The 26,086-nt window shown below is 33.7% G+C and overlaps 1 protein-coding gene across 4 annotated transcripts; it reads right to left on the bottom strand.

Annotated features, from left to right (window-relative positions):
• Positions 1 to 12,474: 12,474 nt before the first annotated feature.
• LOC126722357 (probable sodium/metabolite cotransporter BASS4, chloroplastic) lies at positions 12,475 to 25,702 on the bottom strand. Of its 4 annotated transcripts, XM_050425514.1 has the most exons (16): positions 25,424 to 25,701; positions 25,056 to 25,161; positions 24,829 to 24,936; positions 24,659 to 24,726; positions 23,374 to 23,452; positions 19,698 to 19,756; positions 19,538 to 19,606; positions 18,230 to 18,343; positions 16,378 to 16,399; positions 15,790 to 15,857; positions 14,719 to 14,804; positions 13,683 to 13,812; positions 13,370 to 13,471; positions 13,222 to 13,287; positions 13,091 to 13,141; positions 12,475 to 12,723 (listed from the first exon to the last, which is right to left on the bottom strand). In XM_050425514.1, the coding sequence occupies exons 1-15, from the start codon at positions 25,625 to 25,627 to the stop codon at positions 13,133 to 13,135; spliced, it is 1,290 nt and encodes a 429-aa protein (XP_050281471.1). In that variant the 5' UTR covers positions 25,628 to 25,701; the 3' UTR covers positions 12,475 to 12,723; positions 13,091 to 13,132. The 4 variants fall into 4 exon arrangements, 3 of the variants coding, with proteins under 3 accessions (XP_050281471.1, XP_050281470.1, XP_050281472.1); XM_050425513.1 differs by lacking the exon at positions 13,091 to 13,141 and having other exon boundaries at positions 13,187 to 13,287; XM_050425515.1 differs by lacking the exon at positions 13,091 to 13,141 and having other exon boundaries at positions 25,424 to 25,700.
• Between the last annotated feature and the right edge of the window lie 384 nt (positions 25,703 to 26,086).

Here is a 26,086-nt window from a genome sequence, read left to right as displayed (position 1 = left end):
CAATAGCATGCTTGTTTACGTACCTCTTAGACCACAGTGTTTGTGATTTTTTAGATGAAGAAAAAAACCAAAGCCGCAATTCTTGCCTCAGTTGCATCTGTCCTCCTTGTGGGGGTTGCATTGGTAAGGAAATTGCAGCGTAGACGACTGCCTAGGGCGCCTTATGTTAATCATGTAGTTGAAAGAGAGCATTACATAAATAGTATTCTGCATGGAAGTGAGAGACTTTGTGTGAATCAAATTAGGATGAAGCCTATAACTTTCCACCAGTTGTGTCACATCCTCACTAAGGGAAAGCACGTACACCGACTATTAACATGTCCGTTACGGAGCAAGTGCTAATTTTCTTACACATTATTGGTCATAATGTGAGGTTCCGTGTAATTGGTAGTCAATTCCATAAATCGACTGAGACTGTTCATAGATACTTCAAGGTTGTCCTTAGGGGGGTCCTGAAATTATATAAAGCTCTAATAAGACTACCTAGCGAAGATACACCCCAAGAGATAAGAGATAGCAGAAAGTTCTATCCATATTTTAAGGTAAATATTGCGACTTGTGTATTTTTGTAAATTGTGAAGATTTTTGTAATTTTAAACCATTATGTCTGTCGAAAATTAGGATTGTGTTGGAGTAATAGATAGTACACATGTTCGTGCATTTGTGCCACCTGAAATACAAGGAAGGTTTCGTGGTCGCAAAGATGGAACCATGCAAAATGTGTTAGCTGCCATTAGTTTTGACTTGAAGTTCACTTATGTATTGGCTGGATGGAAATGCAGTGCACATGATTCATGTGTGTTAAATGATGCATTTGATAGGCCAGGAGGATTTTCAATTCCCGAAGGTATTATAGGATTACTTCACCTTTTGGGTTTATTAGTTTAATAAATTTTGTGCGTTTTCCTAAGCATAGTAGTGATTTGGTTTTATTTTGAATATATTTAGGTAAATATTATCTTGGTGATGCTAGGTATGGTAATAAAAATGAAATTTTGTCACCTTATTGGAGTGTGCGATATCACTTGAAAGAATTTAGTGATCGTCCTCCTGAGAATGAATGAGAATTGTTCAACCTCCGACACTCTTCATTGAGAACTACCATTGAGCGAGGGTTTGGAGTGTTGAAGAAACATTTTCGAGTGTTGGATGTAGAACCATTTTGGTCTTTTGAAACCCAAGTGAAAGTAGTGTTAGCATATTGTGTGATTCATAATCACATTATGGGGGTTGATCCTACTGACTATATTATGGAAGCTGCAATGAACCAAGTAGAGTCTAATGGCTCCTAACAAGAAACACAATCACGTCGGGACTCCATTGAAGACAATAGAGTGTGGAATGCTAAGAGAGATGAGATATGCCAAGCTATGTGGTCTGATTATACCAGGAGTGGAGAGTAGTACTTTATTTAGATTTCTATGATTTTAATATATGCTGTATTTTTCTTTTCTGTAAGGACAATGTATTTACTATAGACTTCTGGTGGTGTAAGGAAAAAGTATTTTCAACATTAAATTGTTATTTCCAACATTACATTGTTATTTCCGGTAGTTGTTTCATTCTGTTGTACACATCTATAAGCATGGTTGTATGTGTGTTTGATTTGTTGTTCATATTCCGAGCGTAATTACTAAATGCTACTCTCATTATTAAATGCTACTCTGACTATACAATTTTCATATGTAGTAATGTCGAAAGGGAAAGAGAAGGGGGCACTAAGCACTTTAGGTGGCTACCCCCAATGCACACAACCATGCTTACTCTACTTGCCGAAGAGGCCGTGAAGGGCAACAAGCCCTCAAACACTTTCAAGGCCAGCTCCTTTGCTACTGTAGCCAAGGAGATATCTTTTCAGTTTGGGGTCGAGTGCTACCCCTCATATGTGGAGAATCAGCTGCGTACTCTGAGGACCATGTGGAGTACTATTCAAACTCTTCGGAAGAAGAGTGGGTTTGGCTGGGATGATAACTTGAAAATGATCACATGCAATGCGAAGACCTATCAGGAAGAAGTCATGGATGGCTTCTAACTACATTTTCTTAATATAAATGATAATATATTTTTTTGGCTTTTATAATCTATGAATTGAGAACAAGACAAGGCTGCTCAAGTACCCTCTTTATATGAAATTTATAGTGTTATTCTTTTTAGGATTCCATTGCTTTTACAAATTTTCAAATGTAACTTTCATGTGTGGATCTATTGTAAAATCTAGTCTTAGCATTTGTGCATTGTATTTCCTATTGTACTTATCCCATAAATCATAGGTTATGTCTCCTATTTCCTAACAGTTTTTTTTGTTTATCATTGACATAAATCATCTAATGGCATCTATATTGAATTGAATATTGAATTTATGAGTGAAGTGATTATTGCATTGTTTTTATATGTTCCTTTCTCCCTTAGAGGCGCATCGTAAGCATGCCAAGTATTTGAACAAAAAAATAGAGATGTACGATGAGCTGGCCATTGTAGTGGGGAAGGATATGGCCACAGGTAGCTTCGCTAAGTCGTATGTTGATATTGACACAAAGCAAGACAATGGGGAGAGCACTGAGATGGTGGCTGACAATGGGGAGGAGGGTGTGGTGGATAAAGGGAAGAATGTGGTAGAATCATCCACCACTGGGTCCACAATTTCAAAGTCCCACAAAAGAGGCCGTGCACCTCCCTCTGATGATAGTGTTCTGACTGATCTGTCTGATCAGCTTAAGGAAATAGTAGTGGCCTTGAAAGAAATCAACCGAGGGCCTATTGATTACAATAGTCTTTACTCTGAGGTGATGGCTATGGTGGCGAATGGGTATAGTGAAGATATGCTTGCAATTGCCTTTGACCATCTCTGTGAAAATGAGAAGGCAGCTAAGGGATTTTTGGCCAAGAATGCTAAGCTGAGGAAGCTTTGGATGGATAGTTATTTGTTCACTCGACTCTAACTTGTCTGTTTGGAGTTTACTATGATGGTAGCTTTAGGGATTGTCATCTGTTGTAGTACTAGTATTCACCTATCATTGTATTATATATGTGACACAATTGTGTTATGGGTAAGCAGGCTATGTATGTATTTCTAACCTTGGACATATGCTGATGGTACATATATTTTGTGAATTGTTATGCTCCAAGGGATAACAACTACGTACCTTGACTGTAGGATGTGCAGTCTTTTGTATTATTGGGACGATACAATTGCCCAAGTTATGTATGTTCACTATAGGCATGTAGGGCACATGTGTATTGTTTAGATACCACGTGTAGATATCATTTTTGTACACCATGGAGGTGTAATGCCAATGGTGAAAGTACATTATGTGCGTTTTGATATAAATATTATGGGTATATTCGGATGCTCTTTGTTGATGTTGAAGTGGATAATTATTTTTGTACTGTTACAGGTTCGTTTAGGCAATGCAAGTGTTTCTTTTGTAAGGCATTTCATATTTTCCGTAAAATGTTTGAACAAACCAAACATGAGAATTGACTTTCCATAAAACAAATTCCGAGGCAGCCAAACAGTGGAATTTGTTTTCTGCCCTATTTTCCATGGTGCAACCAAACAGCTTGAATACATTTTCCTTACTGGAAAACAATTTCCCCTGAAATCATTTTACGCTCGGAATTGACTTTCCATTGAACCAAACACAGCCAGAGAGAGAAATTTTATATGACACATGCCCCGCCTTTTTGTTACAATACCTTTACAGGGATTTCATGAGTTTTGTCTCACCTCGTGGAGTTGTCTGCAAATAAAGCCTTAGCTACCATGTTTAGTTACGTGTGTTTGTAATTCAAGTATTGGTGTCTTTTAATTTACTATTTGTAGTCCAGGTGCTGTTGTTTTGTAAATCTATTTTTGTAAGTTACTGCTGTCTCGATGAGCAATGTAAACTCTGTTGTGTGTCTCTTTTAGTTCAATAAAGCCTTCGTTTATTCAACATATATATATATATATATATATTGCTTTTTAGGTGGGTTTGAGACTTTCACATATTTTCTAATTTGCTCTCGAAAAAAAAAATTTTAAAAAAAATCAAGACTTTCACATATAAGACTTTCATTTAAGGGAAAATTACAACTTACCCACATGTGATTTGAAATTTAGCACTTTAATCACCTGAGGTTCGTTTAGTTAAATTTCTTTAACCCACATCTATTAAAAATATGGTTAAATATATGATTTTGCTTCTTTTTTATGTTTCTCTCCTCTAAAAACAAAAAATAAAAATACAAGATCAAATCAGATCAAAAAGAATCAAACGGAACACTTGCATCATAAGATTTCAAACCACAGATAGGCAACTTAAATTTCGGTCAAATCTCAAGTAAATAAAGTGTCAAATTTTAAACCACAGGTAGGCAACTTAAATTGTAATCTGCCCTTCATTTAATCTACTCTTCTTCTTTTGTTTTAGAATCATTAAATTTTGAGAAATGCTCAAAAGGTTATAAATTTCACTTCCATAACTTATTGAGATGATAAATTATTATTAATATAAGTTATAACATAATTTTTAAAATTTGGTGTTTGCCAATGATGTCATTTTTAATTTTATAATAACTATAACCTATCAACTTAAACCATTGTTAAAAAAAATTTAAAATTTATTTTAGGGTAGTGTTATCGATTACAATGTCCATTAAGAAACAATTTATGCCACATCATTTTATTTTATGTTAGATTTTTGACCGATTTTATAGGTTATATAGCCAATAAAACTATTTTTTTGAGTTTCATTTGTCACTTTAGTAATATTTTTTAGCCACTTCATTCATTTATAACAAATTTTTATTAAATAAACCCAACAATAAATCATTCTTGCAACATGTGAGATCCATGATACTCATAAAGGGTCCCCATTTATTCCAGGGAATTAATGCCCTCTTGAAGTTGTTCGAAGACAGAAAGTGGGGCATTAATTCCTAGGAAATCACAATGCCGACTTTGAAGCAAATTAATTGATCATCAATAACAGTTATCCATGATACTCATTACCCACACATTCGAAGAGATAATCTTCTTTAGAAGTCAGGCTTGCATGAAGCCACGTTCAGTCTTGGCCTGGCCACTAATAAAGGGTCCCCATTAATTCCTAGGAAATCACAATGCCTACTTTGGAGCAAATTAATTGATCATCAATAACAGTTATACTAGTACATTTTAAGTTGCTGGGCCTACCCCAACAATGCCGGGCCAACCTTGAACCCATGTCCTTACAGTTATCAATAGCTATTTATTATCAAACTAAAACATTAATTTGAAATTTAAATTTCAAACCCTCTAATTTTGATGAGAAAAATCACTTCAAATGCGTCTAAATTGTGTATGAAGGTTAATAATTTGAATTTAACCTTCTTCAAATTAAAACTGACACCGTACATCCTCATCTTCTTCTCCTCTCTGTTCTTCAAATCCTGGCCGTCGGTAATTTGTTGACTTTTGGTGGGTTCTGATCAGACAGAAGGAGGTCGCGATTGAAGACTAGGAAAACCGGACCGATCTGACCGTCCAACACGACCACGTCGTCCTCGGCTTTACAAACGGACACGAACTCAAACTCCTTGTTTTCCTTGAACACTTCCTCATCATCGTAATCATGATGATCAAACTTGGGAAACATAAAACGAAAAACTGAGCAAGGTCAAGGTTATTGTCAAAATTTGGTTTCGCTTTGATTCACAAAATATAGATCTTGCCAAACATCACGCCAATTATAGTCTTTCAAGACTGGAGGTACCTATCTATCCATATACATTACATTTCTTTCATTTATTTTATTTCTAGGTCCGTTTCTTACTTATTGGTTATTTTTGGCTTAAATTAAAAACCGCTTCAAATGGTTTGTAAATTGTGCAGGAGGATTAATAACCCAAAGTTTCTTTTTTTATTTTTTGTGGGTATTTGCTTAAATTAGAAAATCAATTTGAAATTCAGAAATTTGGATGTTTTTTCATTTCTGGGTCTGATTCTCACTTGCTGGTTATTGAGTTTTTTTTTTTCTTTCTTGGATTTAATTTGGTTTTGTTGCTTCAAATTTACTAAGTTGTTTGAAGAAGCACTTGACACATACTAGCATTGCATTGCATTGTGTAGGATCTTCGTTGGGTTGGATGGGAGTGAGTGAGTTTTGGGAGAGAGTGAGTTTTGATCCGTGTGGAGTTCTGTTTTTTACCTTTTCTGTGTTAGAGTAACGGAAATTGGAGAGGTGGGTTACGACTGGGTAACGGTGAGAATCACAAGTGGGCAAAGTGTCAAAATTTAAACCATGGGTGGGCACATAGAATTAGAGGCAAACCATAGGTGGGCAAAGTGTTATTATCCCTTTTTAATTTTATAATAATTATAACCTATCAACTTAAATCATTGTAGAAAAAGTTTTAAATTTTATTTTAGGGTAGTGTTATCGGTTACAATGTCTATTAAGAAACAGTTTATGCCATGTCATTTTATTTTATATTAGATTTTTTACCAATTTTATAGGTTATATGGCTAATAAAACTAATTTTTTGAGTTTCACTTGTGACTTCAATAATATTTTTAGTAACCTCATCAATTTATAACAATTTTTTATTAAAAAAACCTGACAATAAATCATTCTTGCAACATAACATTTCCCTTTATCTTATAGATATATTTCAGTGGCGGAGCTAGGAATTTATCTTTGGGGGAGCCATATGTAATTTTTTTTTTTTTTTTTTTTGTATATGAAATGTAAAATAGTAATATACAATACTTCATAACTCAATTTTTTCCCTTTTATTTGTTGAGATAATTGTTACAATACCTATATGTTCATTTTAAAGATAATGAATGTTTAATTATTGTAATTTGTTTACACATATATTTATAGATATTATTTTATTTAAATGAAAATTATATTTACTTTTAAACTTTCTTAAATATGTATGTATATTATTAGGTATAGGGGCCAAAATAATAAGGTTATTTAAAAATTACCAAATTATTTAAAATATTTTCAAAAAAATTAATTAATTTTTAAAAAAAATTTGGGAGGGCCAGGCCCCCCTTGGTCATCAAGTGGTTCCGCTACTGATATATTTACTGGTAAGTTATATATTGGAAGTTGAGAAGATATCTTATATGGCAATCTGAAGACACCGACACTAGGTTGTTGTACCATGTGATATGTATGATACTCATTTCTCACACGTTCGAAGAGATAATCTTCTTAGAAGTCAGGCTTGCATGAAGCCACGTTCAGTCTTGGCCTGGCCACTAATAAAGGGTCCCCATTTATTCCAGGGAATTAATGCCCTCTTGAAGTTGTTCGAGGATAGAAAGTGAGGGCATTAATTCCTAGGAAATCACAATGCCGACTTTGAAGCAAATTAATTGATCATCAATAACAGTTATACTAATACATTTTAAGTTGCTGGGCCTACCCCAACAATGCCAGGCCAACCTTGAACCCATGTCCTTACAGTTATCAATAACTATTTATTATCAAATTAAGACATTAATCAATTTTGATATAAGTGAGTATTGAATCTCAGATCTCTTATACAACTATTAGAAACTTTACCAGTTGAGCTAACTAGAACCCACTTTCACAACCAATTTTAACAACAAAATTTAATTGAAAAATTATTACTGATTCTCATCTTTTTTTTTTTTTTTTTTTGGGAGAAAGTACTGATTCTCATCTAAGTCTACTATAAACATTATTTTTTTTCCAACCATGTCTAAGCTTTATTGTGAAATTGTTATAAAAATTTTGTACTCAATAGCTTTGTTCTTTGGATTTAAGTAGTGAAAATGTTTTACTTTAATGAAATATAATATTTTAGTATGGTTGGATATTAAAATTTAACTTGAAATCAGACATGTACACCTGATATATATATATATATATATATGTGTGTGAAAAAAATATGATAAACATAATTGAATAAAAAGATTTAAATTACATAATTATAATATTGTTTTATATAAATGGAGAATATGTTATTAAAATGACTTTTTTTAAATATAACATAATTGGTTTACTAGTTTGAACATATCCAAAAATATGTAAAACAAAAATGTACACCATCATTCCATAGAAAACATATAACATGTTACATTAAGTTTAAATTATTATATAAGTTTAGAATTGTAAATATTTTTTTTCTTTCCAAATATAAGTATAATATTAATATTATTGAAATCTGAATTTAAGGCTATCTTTTGAATGTTTATCATTTTTATTGTTTTTTATGGCCCATATCTCTAATTTTTAATGCTTATTTTATTTGTATTTTTTAATCCAAAACCAAAGAGTTTGGCCTAAATAGAATAAAATTTCATACTTTTCAACCCAAAAATTAAAAAGAAAAAATAAATAATTTTGAGCCCAAAATTGAAAATGCAACCTACAAATAGAATCAACTTAAGGCCCAATTAGTCCAAAATAGACCGAAATGGATTTAATGGATTGAAGTTGACCAAATAGACAGAATTGGATCAAATAGACCGAAGTAGAATGAAATAGACCGAAGTGGAATGAAATGGACCGAAGTAGCTCAAATGGACCAAAGTGGACCAAAATGCTATGCTAATGTGATTCAAAAGGAGCGTAGTAATAATAAATGTTACGCTTCAATTTTTAGATATTTTATAGATTTGTAAGACTTGTATGTAGTAAAATTTGTACTAACTACAGCATTACTTTAAAATAATTATGAATTTGTTTATTATATCGTTAATGTGAAACTAACCAATTATGTCACTTTGTAAAAAATTTCAGTTAGTAAATGATATCGTTTAAATGTTCTTTTTAAAATTAAAATTTTAAATGAAAACATTCATAAGATGCATTATTTAAAGATCTTGTTTGATTAATATTGATTTAAAAAAAAAATTTAAATGACTTCATGTACTAATAGATTTGGACAAAATAATTAAATTAACACATTTACTTATTAACTAATAGATCATACAATTTAAATGGATCGAAATGCTACGCTGATATAGTTCAACAGGAGTGTAGCAACAATAAATACTACTCTTCAACTTTTAGATATTAAATATATGAAAAATGTTAACGGATGCCCTAAGGGCATTAGTTTAGGAATTGTTTTTAAAAACATTTTATAGAAAAATGATAAAACAATTAATTTTTTTGACAGTTTTTTATATTTCCCATGTGGTGTCAAAACTTTCCTAATATAGTTTATTAACAATTACTCTAAAAGCACCCATTAACATGACCCTAAGTAGATATAGTGGGATGAAACAAGGATTTATGCTACTTTATTCACGAATTTTGTACCAATAATCATCTCTCTCTCTCTCTCTCTAGCATGGGGTGGCACACGCATGTTGAAAAGGGGCACATTCAACTTCATATAATTGACATCAATTTGTGTTCTTTTGTAATTAGACGAACGTAGTTACGTAGCCATTACAAGATGAATATATACGGACTAGTCCTGAGGAAAGAAAAGGCGTTAACACCAATAAGAATGAGAAATAGTATTGACTTAATTCAAATGTTATGCAAACCAAAAATGGAACAATGTCCCTTCAAAACTTGAGGCCTTATGACGAGATTGCTCCTCGATAACCATAGGAAAAACCTGGGTTCAACTTCAAATCCCACTCTCTCACTTGTTATAAACAAATAAATAAATAAAAATAAAACTTGAAGGGTGACATATCATATATGGACTGAGTCTCTACCTTCTAATTTCTAAACCTTGTTCAAACTTCTTGGTGGTACTGCTAAGTTAAAGATCTGCATCAAGTTAAACAAGCTTCGATTATCTAAAGTTTAGAGTACTTTACACAGACGTTAATATCAATCAGCCTCAGAACCAAAAGAGAACATATATAAAGGAAGAAAAGCCAAGTGCCAGTATGGCTTTGCTATGGAGGGAGAGAGAAAACCTCAAAGAAGTTGAAATGAGTTGTTGAACTAAGACAACGTACCTCTTTTCACTAGTATGAGCTTATATGCATAGAGTATATATAACAGGAACAATAAGAAGAAGAAAGAATGAGAAAAACTACATGCAAAGGCCTAGAATTATACCAAGATCACAGGAATTTAGTTTTGTTAATTAAAGTCTTAAATTTATAAAACCATTCAAGTCTCTATCTACCAGAAAATTATTAGGTATTCTTAGAGTATAGTAACATGATATTCCCTCCTTACATGGATGGCAAATTCTACTATGAATTTAATTAGTAAATCTCATATCATGTGAGATAAAGTTTGATAAATGAGCATTGAATAATTACTCATATCCATCACTTTCTCTATTTAGTGGCTATCAATTTGATTTATGAATAAATTCTAACTAAAATGCATAGTTTAATCAATAGTTTTTCTCTTATTTTTGTTCCATTACTTTTCAAAATAACAAAAACGAATAACGGATCAAGATAGATTAATGTTCAAATTTATGAATAGTTTCATAAATTTGAAATTTTAATTGATAAAATTAAAATATTTAGAACTTAATATAAAATATTATATATATTATGAGCCTTTTTTTAAGTAATTTTTCTGAATAATTTAATTATTAACCTTAAAATTAAAGTGAACTCCATGTGACCCATACAAGCTCTGTTCAGCTAGGGAAATCTTCAAGGTTGTATTGGAAACTTAAATTTGGATTTGAATTTATATTTATATTTTAAATCAATAGATTTGAAATGTTTTAATTTCAAATCCAAGAATTTTAAAGTGGATTTCATCGAATTCAAAATCTTGATCTTTTAAAACTATCCAAACAAAATATGGATTTTAATCACTCGAATCCAAATCTACATGACCAAATTTTGATATCCAAAGGTGCCACAAAATAAAACGGGCGAAATCACAAGTATCACATGCACATGCACTACTAGCTAAAGCATTTGCAGCCTCGATTTTTCTCCCCGGTTGTGAAAGACAACAGTGTAGAAATTGTTTCCGGGAGAGCTACACAATCTTGAAAAATCATCTCCCTTACGTTATAAGTTGAATTAGATTTGTACGTTTATGTTTAAATCTTGTTATTATCAGCTGGGAGAACGTGAATCAAAAGCATAATTAAGTTCAATTTTCTCTAATATTTATTTGGATCAAAAACAACATATATATCTGGCTCAAATCTGAATTCGCAAGAAGCGCCGCCCCCCCCCCCCCCCCCCTTTCTTCTCTTCCTAAGCACCCTCATGATCATGGTCCTCAATCAGTCATGAATAATATTGACCCAATCACTTTTTCTTTTTCAAATTTTATAAGTATTAGCATTAAACTCAGTCTACAATTACAAAGGTTAGGCCCTTTTGTAATTGTACTCTGATTATGTAACGTATTATAAACCCGGTTTAAATCACTAATATTACTATTTTTGTGTATGTTCTAATAAGTATTACTGTTTACTCAAAAACAAAAAAAGTAATAGGCCTAAACTACACACACCATACAAGATTTGACATCTCCCAAATAGCCATGAAGTTTTCAAAATGATTAAAATACCGTTAAAAACTTTAATATTAAAAAATCAAAATATTTCCATAGATCTCTAAAATGACAAAATTGGAAAATTTTTCAAAATGATTTAGAGTACCCTGAAAACCTCCCACCACAAAAAACAAAACTTGAATACCTTTAAATCTCCAAAATGACCAAACATTCTAAAACCACCAAAATGACTAAACATTCCCTGAAAAAAAAATCCTAAAATGATCAAAATATTCAGACCTTCAAAATAACTAAAATATTCTCAAAACCTCTAGAATGATCAAAATATCACCACTAACTTCAAAATGTCCATATATTATAATCAAATTAAGATCCGAATCCTCCTCCCCATTGTTATAACAATCAATTATCAAAAAAAGAAAATACACACCAATGATATCTGTATTGTCTTATTAGTAATTAATGTGTAATCCCAGAGCTAGGATTTACCACGACCAGTCAAATCAGCCACATATTTCAAGGGTTGAAGTAAAACATGTAAAACATGCTTGAATCAACACGTGCGATTTCTTCTATCAGTAGAATAGTCCAATGGCAAAAAGCACAAGACCTTTCGAGGGAAATCTTATGAAATTCAAAATCATTGATTTCCATCTATAGTTCAAAATTTTGAATGACCAATACTACAGGCTAGAGCAATCAAAGCATAATGGACAAGAATTGCATAAACAAATTGTGTAGCACCTAGTGTTAAAGACAGTGTTGTCAATCTCCATTATTGGTAAGTTATGCACCTGATGGGTTTTATATCCATAACCTCACCCTCCACGTAACTCCTATAAGAGGGGTACTAGTTGAGCTAGAGCTCATTGGTGAGAACAAAAAACAAAACTTAACTTCATGAACCAAAATGACTATTGATCCAAACTTAAAAGGGTGTAAAAATGAATTTTGACCTTTATTTTTCCTTCTCTTCTTCTGGCTTTCTTTTTACCAATGATTCATCTTGAAGTCAATGTAAAAGTTTGAGCAAGATCTAAATATACATAACATATTTAAATGAAGTTCTACTGAGTTAAACTTTTATCATATGCCTTATCATCAACATCATTTCAATTAAATATTTCAATATTCACATCACATTTTAAAGAAATTCCTTAAATATACACACAAAAATTAATTGCGCATGGTGCAGTTGCGAGTAATACCCCAACAGAAAGTGACCCAAAAACATCTTGTCCCAACACTGTTCATTCTGGCCACCGATCACCAGCCTTGGTGCACACTTTCTCCAGGATCTCAATCAAATCTGCACCAAGTAGGAAAACAGTTGAATAGCAATCAAGCCTAATGCTAGCACAAGAAAGTGGAAGTAAAATGAAATTAAAACCAGCCCATTTTGATGTAACCAGAAGTCAAGTTTGTAGTTTCAGAAACGTGTTCTCAACCCCTAGTGACTTAAAAAAACATAATAAGGAAAAGAATAGCCATTGCGAACCTGTAAAGATTTGCAGTTAAATGTAGGGATGAATTTTCCATTGAATTACACTCATTTTACGCATTTAAATAATAATAAAAACATACAAAACGCAAGCTTCAAAACGATATTCAAGAATCACAGCCGAAATGCCACTAAGCGAACACAAATAAGAATAGATGGCCAAAATCCCACTAACCGACTTATTTCTATCCCTTTTGAAGAATAAACAAAATGCCATCTACTTGCACTACACAACAGCACGAGCACTTTGGGATCAGCTAAGAAAATGGACCTGTGTCAATCATGCTATTACATTACTCAGTTCACCTTGGCATTGCTGGATGAGAGATCTTTCGGAAGCCAGTAGTTAACAAGAAAAGAATCCATAATAATCTACAGCAGAAAATTATATGTCAGTAATAATAAAGATGAAAAAATAAAGAAAAACACAAAATAAGGATCAGACGTGACTAACCTGATTTATATGTGCCGCAACACAAGGAAGAACCAGCAAACCAGATTGTCCAAATGCACCACCAAGCTGCTCCACAACTGCCACCATCACAGGCAGAGTTTTCTACATCACAATGGCAACCTGTCAAACCTCAGTAATATTTTCAAAACAAAAGCAGCTACTGAAAAATTTTTATGTCCCCCTTTTTCCCCCACATTCACAGATCAAAGTGCTCAGATAAAGTTATGTTTTGTAAAAGAGAAAGCCTAGGTATGGTTGCATTATACTTGTATTTGTTGAAAAAAAATAATTCTTAGCTCAAATCAATAATCACCTGGCTTGCAACAAGTACAAGAGCACTGGCATTTTCTCTCTTAGAAAATATTGATTTGTCACCACCAGAGACAGCTGAGAAGCTCTTTATAGCAAGAGCATTAAATGCCAACAAGATGATATGCAGAAGTCTGCAGTAAAAGAAAATAATCCATTTGTTACTTGATGCAATTATGCTAAAAGCCCAAAAAGTTAGTTCCTCAAAAATGGGAGCCAAACAGCTAGTGATTTGACATTAGGTGAGTTTGGCATCAGCTTATAAGCTGAGCTTTTAACTTTTCGTTTTTATTGACGGCTTTTTAAAACCTTACTTTTTCCCACCTTTTCTCACTTTTTCAAATTTTTTTCAAGGTACAAGTATATTTTTAGCATACATTCAGCAAAAAGTTAAATAAGTTGTTTCCAAACAGGCATTATTCTACTCTGACCTATGTTAGCACAGCTATTATTCATTCTGGGCTGAAGCCAAATCTAAGAAACAGATATGAACCCAGACCAAATTAGAAGATACAACACAAATGCACAACTGATCATTTATATAACTATAGGCACAACTTTTGGTTTCTATGTCAAATGCTAGCTGAAATCAAAGAAATTCCTAATAGCAACATTGGAAGCTCAGTAAGAAAATCATCAAAATAAAATGAAATTTCACTGTGTCACAGTTTCCAAATAGCCTATTTTATGATCATTATTTAAAAAGAAACCACAATGATCTAGATTGAAGCCTATATGGGCCAAATCTAGCTGAAAGTAGTGCATGGAATTATGGATAGACATAATATCTTATGCCCTAGAAACTAGTCAACGTTGACAGCAGCCTTCACCTATGGTCCTAAAAATTACAAAATCTTAAGAAGTCCACTACAGAGGCAACCATTTGGTCCTCAAACAGAACGCATGTTAGGTTATTAAATTTTCATGGCAAGTTGACAACAAACAACCTGCTGGAAAGGAAGATACTAATTTAACAATTTGTGAATATTATAACGAAGTAACATATGATACTCAAAAAGGAACATAAGTGAAGAACATACGCCCCCATTCCAATAGCTACAAGAAAAACTGCAGGCTTAACCCTTAACAGCAGTGACCTCGACCTGCTCACTTGTATCCATGGTACCTGAATAAACCATTAATATTTAACCCATAATCACTTCTAAACCCAAAAGGCACATGCATGTCCCATGCCAACAGCAAATAAAATCCAGATTTGCCTCTTTAAGAACTATTTCTGAAAACTAAAAGAATTTCCCAAAATATTTTGAAAATATAATTATGCACAGGTATTGCACACCAAAGTATCAAAACAATTCTAATACTAACCAATTTTCCGACAGTCATGATAATTATGAATTACATGAAATTATTATTTACATTATGAAACAGTAAAATAACATGGATATTTCTTGTAAGTGATTACTTATGAATCATAACTACAATGTATTCAAACATTTTAGGCAAAAACAATGTAGCCATGCATTATATCAGATTCTAAGTGAATTGAAATAGGTATTGAAAATATTTTACAAAAAGAAAAGGCACATTATGTTTTGTAATTTAAATATGTAAAAGATCCTAGGTACAATCACACCATTATTTTTTTTTTATATAGGTAATATTTATGCACGCACATATTAGGAGAAACAACACAGGAAGTATACAAGAAAATCTCCCAAAAAACAAAAAGGAGAGCCATAAAAATTACTAAATACCAAAAATTAATTGGAGGACATAACCTTAATAAAAGCGAACTATAAAATCAAGCTTCTGCATTACATTTGGCATGTAGAGATATTTGCATGATCAGAAAGGGAGTACAATCAAGCTTACACCACAAAAAATGAATTAGTCATAGATTTCATTAGAACCATAAGATATATGCCAAGACAGAAACCTAGAAACCTTAGCATTAAATGGCTGAATATCCAAATGAATGAAAGCCCCACACTGTCAACCCAACAACTTAAATGAAAACTACAAAATTATTATTGTGGAAGCACCATCTAAAGTATTCATGACTTAAAACAGAAGCCAAAAACAAAAAAAAAACAAAAAAAAACCAAAACAAAACAAAACAAAAACACTAAACAAGGTATGGTACTTACTAGACTGAGGAAGAGTGCACTGAGCTTTGAAAAAAGTTTACGGTTCTGATCAACAAAGTCTCCCAAGCCTGCAATGCTCATTTAATGAACACTAATTAGAAAGGTACTTAAGAATGTCAGTGTCTTATAACAACTTGGTATATTAAAACGAAACAGAGAAGTCTGAGGAAGGAACGAATATTGTATTTCCATAGGTGAATTTTGTAAAAAAAATATATAAGTGGATGGAAGGAAAGAATTACTTAACGAGTGACCAATGAGATAAATATGTAAAATTATATGTCATCCCTTCTCAATTTTCCACTCCATGGCCCTCCCACCTCCCCCTTTATCCATCCTTTCCCTTTTCCCTCATTCCAAACTGTAAAAAAGCACCACCCACCCTTCACCCACTTTCCTTGCTCCATTCTCCTCTAACTTTCTTCAGCTGCCAAATAGACCTCATAGAAACTACTTTCTTTTTTTTCCGGCTCTCTCTGAACAGCTATTTTAACAATAAGTACAAGAGAGGCTCCACAAGCTCAATTTCATCTACCACAAAAAGGGCCAACAAACTTCTGAATCAGAATGAAAAAGATAAACACTTACCTTTAAAGGATTCTCGAAGGACCTGTTGACAAGAAGAATGAATTACTATAGGAAACAATATTAACACAACAAGGAAGTTAAAATACAATAATGTGATAAACTTCCCTGATGAAACAAATTCACACGCAAGAACCCAAGAACTAAGAGTATGTATCACACCAGTTTACACCAACTAACAATAAGACCCAAAGCAATGAAGCTCGCTCGCAATTTACAAATACACAAGGGAAAAAAGGAGATTGAAACTACTGCAGTTGCATGCCTAGATTTTCCTGTTGACCTTCTAGAGAGGAAAAAGAAAAGTAAAACCAGAAGCTAGACAGCAAAAGAACACTGAAAAATAAACAGACCTTTATCAGATATAAAACAAGCATCCCATCTCAGTTAAGACCAGACAACCATGAGTTATCCAAATTCACATAAGACATGGATCATTAAGTGAATTAGGAAGAGAAACCAGAACCTGCCACATTCTAAAACACATAACAATAGGACAGTCTCATTCACATCCCTCAATTAGACGCTGAGGAATTTATAAATAAAGAATTGTCTAAAATCCATAAAGAAACTACAAGATAGTGACCGCATATAGGAGACAATAGCACTAAACTTTCCTGATGCACCTACTGTACTGCTTTCATGATATAAATCAATTTATATGGCTTCAATCCAACAAATGTGATGCGCACCCCACATCTATATTCAAAGCTAGAAAGATTTAAATATATATTCTAAAATTGCGACTCTTGAAAAGCCTAAGTCATCAGTTCCCATGGTAGTTTCAATTTTCAAATATATTATAAGTCCTGTCCACCTTCAACCCTAACAAATCAAGGCATCATCAAGACGGGACATAAAACAGAACATGTTTGTCAAACAGCTATTTCAAGACACTCAAAACCTCAAGTGACATGGGGGTGTATGTGTATCTACTTAAAGACAGCTATTTAACATATATAGACATCACACAATACGCCAGTGTAACAAATCCAAAGGGTACAGACAATAAAAGACATAACAGTACAACCAAATGGCTTCAATAAGAATACTAAAAGCTTTTTAATGATTCTTATAACCAATATTATAAGTGATTTTTCAGCCTGAAAATCTAAAAATAATTTTACAACTCTTCTAATTCATACCAACCCCTTATTAAAAAAAAAAAACATTTGAATTAAAGTTGGAGCATGCCAGATGCATCATATTGTATGTCAACTCAGTCACAGTCACAGATGCTTTGTAGCTGCATTCATGTTTCAATGAGTCAGTTAACAAGAAACAGTCATGTCTAGCTGAACCCAAGTGGTTGGGACAAACCTAATGGTCCGTTTGGATTGAGGGGGAAGGAGGGGGAGCAGAGTAGAGTAGAGCAGATTTAGTCTAAAATTAGCTTATTTTTAGCCAATTCTACTCTACTCCCCTCCACTCCCCCTCCTTCCCCCCTCCATCCAAACGGACCATAAGTATCGATAAGAGCAACATATGTCTTTAAAATGAACAACACTCCGAGCTTAGATATGTAGGATGATGACAGTCCAAGAACTACTCCACGTTCAACTCTAGGCAGTTCAATAATATAATTAGTATATAAAGGCAAAAGTCCAAGCTTCTATACATGTGTTCAACAATATGGTATGAAAGAAAAGAGGATGCTGTTGGTGAACAGAATATATTCTCCAAAAAGGGAAGTTCCATAACAAACTGTCATGCGATCCATCCCAAGAATAAATAACTTTCTTAAGAAAGAAATTGTATTCACTTAATTGTGTTCATCTTGAAGAAACAATATAAGATAAAAGGACAATGCTACAAGAATTTCCTTATTTAACAATCTGTGAGGAAATTAAATTACCTTTCCCAAGATTAGGGGGACTAATAGTGTGAGAACAAGGCTCCTAAACAGTTGCTCAGTTGGAACAGATACACCAACTCCATCAGCAATGAATTTTGATATGGAAAATGGGATCTAAAAAACCATTAGCATACACGTAGTGAGGACACAAAAATTAAAATCTGATGTTAGCAAGACATACCAAGGCAATTGCATTGTATACAGACAAGAAACTGATGACTAAAATTTAGCAGCTTTTAAGCCATATACAACTTCAAACCATATGAATATAGACATCAAGAAAGAAAATAAAGATATCTCATCAGTTAAGGTTCCAGCAATGTAGTGATTGTTATACTAAACACACTTAATTGCAGGAATATAATTATCAACTAATTATCTACCAAAGTAATTTGTATCTTTCTTAATCAAACAATGAAATCACCAATTAGCAAAGACTTATTTTTACTGGAATATTCTGCATGAAAAGTATAAATGAAGAAAAACAATACAGCAAAAAACACTTCCCCTATGGAGAGAGGAACATACCAACACCCTCAGTCAGGACATATAAGTCTAAGGAGCTCTTCCTGGATTTTTTTTAACATATTAATCCAGCCAAAAAAATAAAACAAGAAGAAAAAAAAAACAGAAATTCTTTTTAAAAATCTATATATATATATATATATATATTAATAGAAAAGGGGAATGGGGCACAATCCTGGTACACTGGAAGACAAAAAGCCCAAATAAAGTAAAAAATAAAGGTTAATGGAAATTCAGAGACTTACAGGAAGTACAATTGCATTGAGATACCCAAAGGAAACTGGAAAAGAACAGACAGGCAAAGAAAGAGAAGAAAGCAGAAATAACTTCTTTCATGTATAAACAGATTGCACTACTCATTTTTCTGATAAGATAGAGGCAAGAAAAGTATAACAAAAACAAGAAACAGATCCTTTTCCTCAAAATCATTTTCCACTAAAAATATTTTCATTAGGAAAACATTTTACACCTAAACAAACGGAGACAAGTCCCAACTCCTTTTTTTCTTCCTACAGCTAAGATCTGGCTGCCTAAGTCAGAGCACATGATTACAACATTAATTTACATATAATACAACAGAGCTAAAGCACTGCAATAAATTCTGCATATTAATAGCACTAAATTGTACTTCAAAAATACTGATGTTCTGCACAACTGCTAAGATGTGTTATATGCATAATGATGAAACAACTGTAGCAAATTCTCCAAAAAACATTAAAACATTATGTAAATTTAATGACAAAATTAAAAGTAATGCTGGATATATAACTCCCTGTAACTTACAATCAAAATGCCTAACATATTAGATATTACTGTCATTGCAAGGGCAAGAGCAGAATTCCCTCCAGCAAGCTGCATTTGAGGAATGCAACACTGTAAAACTTCAAACCAAAATATTTAGAAATAACACTGGGAAGGAGAGAAAAATGAAAAATTAGCATACATGAGTAAGTGCCACTCCACTTGATAATGTAGTTGGCATACAGCTAAACATAGCCAATCCTGTAGAACAAGACAAAGTATAGAATAGTTTGCAAATAAGGTAGAGACAATAACAAATGACTGCTTCACAACTTTGTGAACCCCACAGTAAGTTAGAAACAACACGAGTATTTTTGAAATCAAGTAGCCAGAATTAACAGCATCAAGTTCAAAGAAAAATAAATAAATCTATTTAACACTGTACGGTGCGTCGAATGTTAGAAGAACGCCTTCTTAGAGACACGCATTAACAAACACATGTACATTCATATAAAGGTGCCCATGTCCATGGACATATACAAACTAGCATTAAGAAGAGGACTGCATGCTCTCTCTCTCTCTCTCTCTCTCTCTCTCTCTCTCTCTCTCTCTCTCTATACGTATGACTCAGCAAAAATAAAATAAAAAAGACAGTACGCATGTATGTATTTATGCATATGTGTGTCCATTTGTGTGTATGTAGAGAGAGATAGAAAAGAGAGGATGAATCCAGTGACACTATTGTAAAACTAGCTAATCTTTTGCATCTACATAGCTTAAGTGATACGCATATTTCAAAATGCCACCATTAGTTGGAGGCAGAAGTCTAGGTTGCTACACTTGAGGGAGGGGGATGCAAATACCAAATTTTGAATGGGTAATTCCAATAGAAGAAATAACGGTATTGAGAGCCTTATGGTTGATGGAATCTTGTCTTCCGATCAAGGTAGGATTGTTGATTGTATTACTCAATTCTTTATGAATTTATACCCTAAGCAGCAATTTGTTCCACCATTTCCAGAAGTCTTGGTATTTCCAAAGATAACCAGTGATAATGCAGATTGGCTAGATAGACTCTTTGAGAAGGCAGAAATTTTTTATGTCAACAGAATTTTAATGGGGATAAATCGCCTGGACCGGATGGGTTTCCAATGGCTTTCTTCCAAGCATGTTGGGGTATTCTCAAAACTGATATTATGGCTGTCTTTCATCATTTTTTTTTGCTAAAGGCCACTTTGAGAAAAGTTTGAATGCAACATTCATCACTCTCATCCCTAAAAAAATTCAGCAATTGAAGTCAAGGATTTTCTCCCCATTAGTCTTGTTGGGGGGGTTTATAAAATCATTGCTAAGGTCTTAGCTACCAGACTTTGCACAGTCATGGAAGATATAATTTCATCTACACATAATGCTTTTGTGAGGAACAGGAAAATTCTTGACCCTGTGCTTATTGCTAATAAATGCCTTGACAGTAGAGTGAAAACTGGTTTGCTAGGGATACTTTGCAAATTAGAAGTTAAGAAGGCTTTTGATCACGTCAACTGGGGATTTCTTATGCAGTTATTAGAATAGAGTGGGTTCTCTGCTAAATGGAGGCGGTGGATTTTCTTTCTTATATCTACAGTTCGCTTCTCTATTCTGATAAATGACTCTCCTTGTGGGTTTTTTGAGAGCTCCAAGGGGTTGCAACAAGGTGAACCATTGTCCCATTTGCTGTTTGTCTTGGTTATGGAAGCCCTTGGGAGAATGTTGGATAAAGTTGTCCATGATGGTTACATGTCAGGCTTTGGTGTGGGTCATTTAGAGGGAAGATCTCTGGCGGTGTCTCATCTTCTTTTTGCGGATGACACTTTAATTTTTTGTGATGCTAATCTAGATTAGGTTTTGTTTCTCCATATGATTCTCATTTGGTTTGAAGCAGTTTCTGGTCTAAAGATAAACTTGGGCAAGTCAGAGTTAGTTCCGGTTGGTATGGTGCATAATTTTGACATATTGTTGAATGTCCTTGGCTGTAAACAAGGTACTCTTCCAATAAAATATTTAGGCCTTCCTTTGGGAGCTAATTTCAAGGATAAGACAATATGGAATCTAATTCTAGAGAAGATAGAACGAAGATTAGCAAGATGGAAACGTTTGTACTTATCCACGGGAGGTACAGTCACTTTAATTAAAAGCACTCTATCTAATTTACCCACTTATTTTCTATCTTTATTTCTTATTCCTGCTTCTGTGGCTCACCGAATTGAGAAACTTCAAAGGAATTTCTTGTGGGGTGGCATTGGTGATGAACCAAAATTCCCTTTTGTTAAATGGGCTACTGTCTGCACTCCCATTGCTTTAGGTGGTTTGGGGATAAGGAAGGTAAGACTTTTTAATGAAGCTTTGCTTGGGAAGTGGCTATGGAGATTTGGGATGGAGAGGGCTGCCCTTTGGAGGCAAGTGATAGCGGTGAAATATGGTTGTGGATGGGGTAGCTAGTGTACTAGGCCTATTAGTGGTCCATATGGTGTTGGCTTGTGGAAAAATATTAGTCAGGGCTGGCCTTCTTTTTCTCGCCACATTTTATACAATATTGGGGAGGGTCTAGGGTGAAATTTTGACAAGACCCTTGGTGTGGTGAAACATCTCTTGCAACCAGCTATCTTGAATTGTTTAGATTTTGCCAAGATCAAGAGGTTAGTGTGGCTGAGATTATAAAGTTTGATAATGGAATCCTATTTTGGGATGTAAGTTTCTTTAGGGGTGTGCATGCTTGGGAACTAGAGGCACTAACCGGTTTCATGGATACCATATATGGTGCTTTGGTGAAAGGGTTTGGTAAGGATAAGATGTGTTGGAAATCTGATAGAAAGAAGGGCTTCATGGTTAAGGATTATTACAATCTCTTAGTGGGCTCTAATGACTAATTGCTTTTCTTGGAAAAGCATTTGGAAACAGAAGATTCCTTCTCGAGTAGCGCTGCTTTAGGGAAATGCTTAACGATTGACAATTTACGAAAAGAAAGGTTTGGATATTAGATTGGTGCTACATGTGCAAGTGTAATGGTGAATCGGTTGATCATCTTTTTCTTCATTGTCCGGTTGCAATGGATATGTGGGCTATGGTGTTTGGTTTGTTTGGAGTGAGTTGGGTTATGCCGCAATCTGTAGTGGGGCTTCTAGCATGTTGGCAAGGCAGATTTGGCCATCATCGAAATGGGTACATATGGTTGATGGTTCCCCATTGCTTATTGTGGTGTCTTTGGCGGGAGAGAAATAGTCGGTGCTTTGAAGATAAGGAGAGATCCACATCAGACTTGAAGCTATTTTTCTTTAGAACTTTAATGGATTGGTTGTCTGCTTTATGGAACCAATCATTTTTATCTTTTCTTGATTTCTTAGATGCTTGTAATTTTTGTTCTTGATTGTTTGACTTCTTGTACACTCCCTGTGTACTAGGGTGTTCCCCTTTTTTGATATCAATAAACTTTTACTTATCAAAAAAAAAATGCCACCATTAGATTCACACATTCATGCTTGCCAAATAAAGCAAACAAGATCAAGAGTTATCCTATCCATATATAAATTGACAAATTAAGTTATTAAATAAAGAAATGTGAAGCTATCATAGTAGCAATTAACAACAGATCAATTTGACATATGTGTGGATATTTAAAGACCATATAAATCCAAAATTGGTTTTCAAAACTAGAAAAAATTATTAAGAGATGCATGAATAATGGTTTTACACTGGTGTCAATAGATCCCTCGTATATATAATTTTGTATATACATATACTTCCTATGTGTGCACATATGTATATTTTTATATTTTGTGTACTATGTATGTTATTTATGTACTTTGTACCAATGCTATTAGAAAAATGAATTTAATTGTAACCTGTAACAAATTCTTGAGGGTGCAACTGCATTTGCAATATTGCCCTTGAAAAGTAAGGAGTAATCATTAGAATGGAGACCTACGATGAGAAAAGGAGCAACAAGTTAATAACAAATATGCTTGTCTAGATACAGCACCAATAAAAGTCATATTCATAAACTGCTAGTGTTCAATAATTATGCTACCAAAGAGCAGTTGCAATATGCAATAAATTATATACTATAATGCCCATCACTTAAAGAGGAAAAGAAGCTGGGATCCTTGCCAATGGCCCTTGGGTCAAATGGCAACTCCAACCCCATGTGACTGAGATGGGAGATGGGGTGTGAGAACTTAACAATTAGGAAAAGAAGAAGCAGACCAGGCTCTATTTTAGGCAGCTTGCTTCCACCACCAGCAAGCATCTATTGACCAGTCTAAGTGGTTGCAAGTTATTTACAGTTAGGCATCAAACACTAAGTACCTTATAATGACAGGAATTAATTATATATTGAGGGTTAGTAGCTATTTTGATAGATAGAGCACTCAAAGCATAGAATGTAGGAATCTACAATATGCAGAGATGCTTGTTTCTAACCTATGCTCTTTACTGAATGAAAATTAAAAATAAAACGTTGAAAGAATTATCAAATGTGGTGGGCAGTAAGATATCTCCCAAAAGCAAGACAAAAGCCCCTACTTCAAAAAAGCTCTTCGTATAGCAAAAGATATCTTGAGTAAAAAAAATACGGGAAGGAAAAGGGCTTGGATTCCTATGTATTCAAGGAAGAGGGATAAAACGGATCCCTCTTTGCTGTCCTTTTTCGTTTGTGCATCTTTCTTTCTCCCATGCTTTCCGTTGGTCAACAACCAACCACAGCTCTCGATAGTTCTTCACTACTAATATAGGAAGGAGTCTCTGTCTGGAGGGAATTATTTTTTCTCAATCAAGAATTCCTCAACTGGATAAAATAGTGACCTTTCATTGCTCATTTAAGGATCATTTAAGATAATGGTATACATAGAGCACAGATATTTCTCTTACCCCTAATCCTTCTACTTTTATTTTTCAGTGACCAGTTGGATCTTATTCAATCTAAGACTTGCTTTGCATATATTTGGGATTTCCCCTCTCGCATATTTCAACAAATTCTTAGCAGAAGTTAGTACCTACTTCTAAAGCTTATTTAAAATAAAATAAAAATCTTTAAAAACAAGAGGATAATAATCTTTTTTAAAAATATAAAAATAAAAAAAAGATGAACCTCAAAATGCATGATGGCAGATAAGAAATTCAAGGTCATACTAGCCCAAAAACTCCGACAGGCCATGCTTCAGCGGCTGCACCAATGTCTCCACTTCGCAACGTCAACCCTATCAAACCACCCAAAAGTAAATAAAGATATAAAACTAAACACGTTTGTAGTGAGATGGCCATCAATATAAACATTAAAATTAATAATGCTAAACTCAAACCTGAGATAATAAATATCCCAAATGTGCTAAATTTTGATAGATAATATCTATCTGCAAGACAACCAAGACCCGGATTTGCAAGTCCTAATAGTACTCCACCGACAAGAGCTGCACGAAACATCACACAAACCAACAAATTTCTAATCAATAAAAATGACATGGTACTAACACATTAGATTAGATAGCCTCAAACACATACAAGAATTTTGTACATCACATCACATTACCTAATGGAAGAAAGTTTTTCGAAGCGAAATTCAACAGCGGTTTTGCCCAACTTAACCCACTTGCTGAACCCGAAACCCGATCAACTTTATCCCCATTACCATCTCTCTGATGCACAATTGAATCAAAATTCCTTTAAACAACAGTACAAAATCACATAACCAATTTGTGACATTTCAGTCTTAACTTCCAAAACAAACAAAAATTAGGCAACATGCAAAAGATGCTTCCAAAACCAATTTGCTTGACTAATTTTCAGAAGTGAATGGAAATTGTAAATTCGATTTTATTTTTTTCCTACATTTTCTCGGTAACCAAACAGATAAGAAAAGCAAGTAATTGAGAGCGATGGAATTGGAGGAGGCCGAACCTGATCGGAGCGGTCCAAGGCTGTGATGGGTCTGCGAAATGAGCGGTCGCGATTGAAAGTGATGGAGGGGATGTGGAACAGAGCGCGATTCGAAGGGAAATGCCGGCTCCGGTGACGAAGCGACGGCGTTTTGGTGGTTGGAGAAGTAAGAATTAGGGTTTGAAGTGTTCCCGCCATTGGAACGGTACACACTGTACTGTACATTCACAGTCCGCGACGAGAGAGAGTGTGTGAACTGTGTGTACTGTGTACTTCAAAATATTTAGAAATTTTCGAATTTCAGTGTGAACTGTGTGTACACACAGTACTGTGTACGGTGAGTACGACACGGCGTTTTTAATCCAATTTACAATTTAATTTTATTTCAAACACAAGTCAAATTTCAGCTCGACCTACTTAGTTTGTTTTTTGGTCAAACAAGTTTGAGCATGTTCTCGAAACTACTTGATTAATTTATTTTTTCATTATATAGTAAAACTATTTTATCCCTTTATAAATTAATGAATTTTTATTATTTTACTACAAATTGACTAATTATATACTAATATATAAACTACAAATAATAATTTAATATCATATGAATTTATTTATAAACAAACTTACATAATTTGAAATTAAGTCTATATAAGTATTTATAAGTATATTTTTAAATAATTGTACAAA

The sequence above is a fragment of the Quercus robur genome, chromosome 4 (assembly GCF_932294415.1).
Source record: "Quercus robur chromosome 4, dhQueRobu3.1, whole genome shotgun sequence".
NCBI lineage: Eukaryota > Viridiplantae > Streptophyta > Magnoliopsida > Fagales > Fagaceae > Quercus > Quercus robur.
This window is presented reverse-complemented; position numbering and strand designations above follow the sequence as displayed.

What these genes read in the sequence shown, in the direction of transcription:
- LOC126722357 (XM_050425513.1), bottom strand. Translation starts at nt 25,627, where the DNA reads ATGTACAGTACAGTGTGTACCGTTCCAATGGCGGGAACACTTCAAACC. An exon ending in GTGGAGTGGCACTTACTCAT is followed by an intron (nt 19,607 to 19,697) that starts GTATGCTAATTT and finishes CCTCAAATGCAG; the next exon opens with CTTGCTGGAGGGAATTCTGC. An exon ending in TCCCCCTAATCTTGGGAAAG is followed by an intron (nt 16,400 to 18,229) that starts GTAATTTAATTT and finishes TCTTGTCAACAG; the next exon opens with GTCCTTCGAGAATCCTTTAA.